General features: G+C 32.1%; 1 protein-coding gene across 7 annotated transcripts; it reads right to left on the bottom strand.

Annotated features, from left to right (window-relative positions):
• Positions 1 to 2,261: 2,261 nt before the first annotated feature.
• On the bottom strand, positions 2,262 to 5,650 carry LOC145004941 (uncharacterized). 7 transcript variants are annotated; one of them, XM_078963969.1, is made up of 6 exons: positions 4,974 to 5,650; positions 4,130 to 4,731; positions 3,509 to 3,634; positions 2,839 to 2,967; positions 2,689 to 2,735; positions 2,262 to 2,611 (listed from the first exon to the last, which is right to left on the bottom strand). In XM_078963969.1, the coding sequence occupies exons 3-5, from the start codon at positions 3,622 to 3,624 to the stop codon at positions 2,723 to 2,725; spliced, it is 258 nt and encodes an 85-aa protein (XP_078820095.1). In that variant the 5' UTR covers positions 3,625 to 3,634; positions 4,130 to 4,731; positions 4,974 to 5,650; the 3' UTR covers positions 2,262 to 2,611; positions 2,689 to 2,722. The 7 variants fall into 7 exon arrangements, 3 of the variants coding, with proteins under 3 accessions (XP_078820095.1, XP_078820097.1, XP_078820094.1); XR_013662468.1 differs by lacking the exons at positions 2,262 to 2,611; positions 2,689 to 2,735 and having other exon boundaries at positions 2,838 to 2,967; positions 4,130 to 4,186; positions 4,334 to 4,486; positions 4,619 to 4,731; XR_013662469.1 differs by having other exon boundaries at positions 2,262 to 2,735; positions 2,839 to 2,953.
• Between the last annotated feature and the right edge of the window lie 262 nt (positions 5,651 to 5,912).

Raw genomic sequence — 5,912 nt, forward strand, 5'->3', positions numbered from 1 at the left:
AACAACTAGAGGGATATGAGAGAGGTTTTGGAGACACCAAAATCGGCTACTCACTTCTAGGAATGCATGAGTGCCGATTTTGGAGCTAACGGAACACATTTATAGTGTAGAATTCCAAGAGTCACTTCTTAACCCTAATTCATACACTTATACTTTTAATCCAATAACACTTCATGGACTCTTATATGAACTTAGTCCATTACTAGTTGATCATAGATCATTATCCCAAATTATATGTTTCACTGATTTACATAATCAGCCCTATTAATTTAATTAGTCTCTTTTGATCACTAAATTAATTCCAAAATAATTCTTGATCAATACCAATTAAATAATATGATTTCTCAATTAATATATTATTCTTATAATATATTAATAAATCACAAATAACCTCTTTCTCGAATATCCATCCTATCAAATTGTTTTGATGAAGGCAACCCGAAATGGACCATGCTACTATCGGGTCAAGTATATACCAATTATAGTTATGGACTTAGACACCTAATCCAACAGTATGGTGAAAAGTTCATTAGATATTGTCATAAGGGATGTATGTAGGCTGAGTATGATAGCATGAGAGTACCTGGCTCGAGTTATTGGTTATCAGATCAGAGGTAAGCCCGAGTGCAAATATTGGTTATCAAATCATAGGTAAGATCGAGTGCAGTTATTGGTTATCAGATCGGGGGTAAGCCCGATTGTAGTTACTGGTTATCAGATTGGGTGGTAAGCCCGAGTGCAATTATTGGTTATCTTATCCGCGCGCGCGCGCGCGCGGGGGGGGGGGGGGGGGGTAATCCCGAGTGTAGTTATTGGCTATCAGATCGGGGACAAGCCCAAGTGCAGTTTTTGGTTATCACATCGGGGTTAAGCCCAAGTGCAGTTATCGGTTGTCAGAGCGTGGGTAAGCATGAGTATAGTTATTGGTTAGGCGGATCAAGAGTAGGTTCGAGTGTTGATAGCGGATGAGCGGGCTACTGAGACAAATGAGTGATTTGGTTAGTCTAGTATTCAACAACTTAACTTTCGTTCAGGTCTCATCAGCAAACTTATATGTTGAGTATTTTGGTGGTGTTCCTAGTCAAGGACTAGGGGTAGGTACAACAAATGGATGATCACTAGTCTTAGAGTACGGTTTCTGAAGTTTAGGACTGATGGGTTCCTATTTCCGGGAAGTATATTGATGAAGTTAGTTATAAGCGTAGTTCGAGAATTCCCGATTGTTTGGTTCTCACTAGAAGTTGGGTCTTTAGTTATATATATATATATATATATATATATATATATATATATATATATATATATATATATATATATATATATATATATATATATATATATATATATATATATATATACTAGTTGTTATCCGCGCAAAGCGGTGGCGGTAAATAGTTTATTGCATCAATTATTTTCATTCGGAAACATATTATATTTCAAGAAACACAAGTTACTTTTAACTAATCATTTCATTTCGGTGCTTATTTGTCATTATTGATTAAAAATAAATTTACATTGATTTCTCTATATTAATATAGATTATTCATTAAATAGCCGATTAAATCTTTGTTTTTTCAGTATAATTACGATTTATGTTTTTTTTTGTCACTGACAAATCAACGCCTAGACGGAGACCTTTAATCAATCTAGGCACTCTATTGAGGTCAAACAACTAATTGACGTCTAGGCGGAAACCCTTAGTTGTATTATAATTTATTTAAAAGAAAAATTAGATATTACCTATCCTAACAAAATTAATAAATGTAACAGTTTTTATGGTTATTTTTTGTTATAATATAAATAATTTATTAAAAAATTATATATAACCTAATTAAATAAATATATGAAGTTTTTTAAAATTTTTGGTGTAATATTTGAAATGTTAAAATTAACTTTTGATTATCGTGTAATTATTACAAACATTTAAGTATTATTATTTTTTAAAGTCTAACAAATATGTAGAAATTGATTCATATAACTTTATTTCATCAAATACCATAGATCAAGAAAGTTTCGAAATGAGCTTTATTTCCTTCAATGGAGAATTTAAATAATTTTAAACTTTTAATTGTACTTTTTAATGTATCCTAAATTGACATAAAGTACTTAAAATGTGTTTATGTAGTCTAATTTAGCTTTAATCTATAGTCAGAACCTTAATCAGATAACCAATGCAATTTTAATTCTTTATCTATTCATTGTTGAGTTGACTTTTGTTTTCAAAAAATACAATCCTAGAATAATTCACATGCAATCGTAACTTGTTCAAGTGTCAAAGATTTAATTAACTATTATTAAAAGTTTCATCTTAGAATATCAAACTAATTTATTGAAAAACGCCATAGTTAAGACATATATCCAATAAAACCAAGAATATTATTCAAGGATGGACCATATATGGAAATAAACTCAATGGTGATCAAAATAGAAGCAAACCGACTCAAACCTCCTTCCCTCCTTGTACTCACCTGCATGTCAGTAAATTTCAACTCATAATAATATCTTTATAAAATACATATGCACATGTCTATTTTTTTTAAATATCAATTCAAAATAGCATATCCCTTCATGGTAGAGCCAAATTTTAATCCATCCTCCCATGTTAACTTGGCTAAAACAATAAAAAAAATTTAGTGATAAAAGTCTCAAGTAGGAGAACCTATACATAGTCACATATTAACTTACAACCTGAGGATTAGATAGAATAAATCATAAGGGGTAACTATCTTCTTTTCCTGTAAATAGCAATTTCACTTTCATGAGTCTCGAATACACATACATAGCCACATACGCTCTCCATGATTAAAGACCCTGTTATGATTAAAAAAACAGGTATACCTTTTAACCGTTGTTCCTATTGTTGTATCATCTATTGCTCTTGTTGTTGTTTCTACTGTAACTGGCAGTTGATGTGTTATTATTGAAACTAATGTTTCAGGAGCTAAATCTTGAGCTGCTGAAAATGATCTGCAGTTATAAAAAAAAAAAAAAAAAAAAAAAAAAAAAAAAAAAACTCACACAGACTATGAGTCATTGAAAACAATCAACTCAATGAGCCAAGATTTTTAATATGGTCTTAACAAAAACACAAACTCGTACAATCTATTGTTCAAATTCAAGTCCTGTAAAGAAAGTTGAAAATTGGTTTTAATCACAACTAATTTGAGGCACAAAGACCCATATCGTATTTAGAACAAAAATGAATAAGAACAACTTCAAAGATAAAAAAAAAAAAAAATGATCATTTCAACCTTGCATTAACCAAGGTTACCAATCGGGTGCCTAGGTGGATGGGGTTAGACGGGAAGCACGATTGATGTTAGACATCGGGGATAAATAAAGGGTATGAAAGGCTTGTCTTTATTTGGAAGGGGCTGAAGGGAGATTTTAGGAGAAAATAAGATCTAAACCATGATTAAGAAATAATTCAGGAAGATAGAAATAATGTTTTATATATATTCACAAAAGAACAAAAAAATCTCAACAAAACCTGGAGAAGAGGCTATACTTTGGCGATGGGGTTGAACCGAAAATCGTGATTTTTTTTTTTTTATTCGGAAAACGGATTGCATTTTCGTAGGTGACCACAACTGATGTAAACCACTTCCATCCACAACCTGTCATGGCTCCCTACCTAAAGAAAAAAACAACATAAATCACATTTCTACCTAAGGGTATTCTGGTCATATAAGTACCCAACCCATGACATTTCTATCCCTTAAAATTTACAAATTAAGAAAATGTTAAAAGGGTTGAAGGGTATTAAATACATTTTCAGCAACCAGAAACGCACAATGGTTTTTTCTTTTTCTTTACGTTCTTCATAAAGAACATGATCATAGGACTTGAGTTCCTCTTGTAGGTTTCAATATACATGTTCATGGCATTCTATCATGTTAGCTAAGCATATATATATATATATATATATATATATATATATATATATATATATATATATATATATATATATATATATATATATATATATATATATATATATATATATATCAACAAAATTCAAGTTTGCAGAACATGAGTACATGTAGTCAAACAACATCTTAACAAATAGATTTCAAATTCAAGTTTGACGGATTTTTTTATCCTATTTGGATGTATCAGTAAAACTTACTCTGTTGGCAATTTAGATAGTTGAATTGCTCAATTTTGAAACCCATTTTTCTATCACCTGCAAGACATCATAAAACAAAGAGTTTAAGAATCCCATCTAAAAAGACCAAGAGGCAACTCATATAATAAAGTTGCTATAATCGATTATTAGAGTTCCCAAAACCACAAATCCAATGCAAGAATAGATGAAAATATAAGATAATACTTGATAAATAGAAACGATGAGGATCACAAATGAATTTTCTCATGCAGTCAACAAAGTTGGTCCCATTAAAAGGATCCCCACTATTACTAATGCCTACGCATGTGGATTGCCCTAGCCCAACATCAGTAGTTTGTTTAATACACCTGTAACAAACTGAACAAACAAACCATTCAAAAAAGTTGCATAGAATCAAAATGTTTTCCTAATTCAAAATAAGCAATTAAAAATTAAACCAAGCATATCAAACCGCTTCATAAGTCAGTGTGCCAGACCGAGATGCAATACCAATGTGCCCTGGTTTATGAATGTTATCTGACATAATTCCAATCTTGCATTCTCCAAATTTGTCCAATCAGTCGATTTTTTGACTGCTTAAGAAGAGCAACATTTACCCCAACCTGTATGCATATATTTAAAAAAAGGGACATATAGTTAATATTATTCTTAGAATGAAAGCACAAGTAGACATGTCGCAAAGCTTTGTTATTGCCATATTGAAAACCATCAAAACTACCAGTTACACCAGTTTCAAGTAAATATGTATTTCACAAATTTATAAGGAAATATATAAACAGTCACATACGTATAGTGAAATGGGATTTGGAGTTAACAAATGAAATAGCTAGGTCAAAAACTTTACCTGGAATCAAAGAGAATCTAGGTCAAATCCATTTAGATCCGAAAATGTTAAGTAACAAAAACCATAAATTTTTATTTTGGAAAGAAGATTACAAGCGAAGAGAGATGGCCAGGCGTTGAATCAGAGACAAAATGGGAAAGATGATTTGATCGGAATAGAGAAGGAGAATGGTGGTGGGTGTACCCGTGGAGGTGATTTAGGGATTTTCTGAGAAAGGGAGGAAGAGAGGAGAGCAACGTTAGTTGGTTGTTGGTAGCGGCTCTTGGTGGCAACAACGTTTATGGTGTAATTATCAGTCCCATTAATGGTTGTTTCAACAACTAAGATTAACCCTAGAAAGAGAAAGGAGGAAATGATCTAGTTAAACACGAACACACAGATTCACGAAAAAGAATACATGGGTTGGTGTCGTTAGATGGCGAAATGATACGACCAGTGAAGGAGATGGATAATGGTGGTGTGTGGGTATGGTTTTAGTTGAGGGGGTAGGTGGTTGATGGCGGCATTCAAGGTTTATCTCAGTACGAGATAGAGAGATAGAGGAAGCCAGTGATATAGTTTGGAGTTGGAGGAAGGTAAGGGAGAAGTTCAAGAGGAAGTTGCGAGATATATGGGAGGCTCGCCAGAATCCACATATATTTGCCATGATCTCGGATACAACATAGACTGATTTCGGGCCAATGGCTGTATTGGGAAAGATAAGGAACACTTCAATAGATGGTAGATACTTGTACTTAGTGCATTATTATTTGGACAATTTAAATTATAATATTATTATATTAATAATTTGTTGTACTTTAAGCTTAAAAATTTCACATCTTATATCTATTTTTATAAATAGTAAGATTTGTATAATAATATAATAAGATATATGTATGGCAATTGAGTAATTCTAAGTTCCCGGATGGTTGGAAGTTGTGGGTCTCCGTGTAGTCTCTC

Source organism: Lactuca saligna, chromosome 7, assembly GCF_052625555.1.
Source record: "Lactuca saligna cultivar CGN05327 chromosome 7, ASM5262555v1, whole genome shotgun sequence".
NCBI lineage: Eukaryota > Viridiplantae > Streptophyta > Magnoliopsida > Asterales > Asteraceae > Lactuca > Lactuca saligna.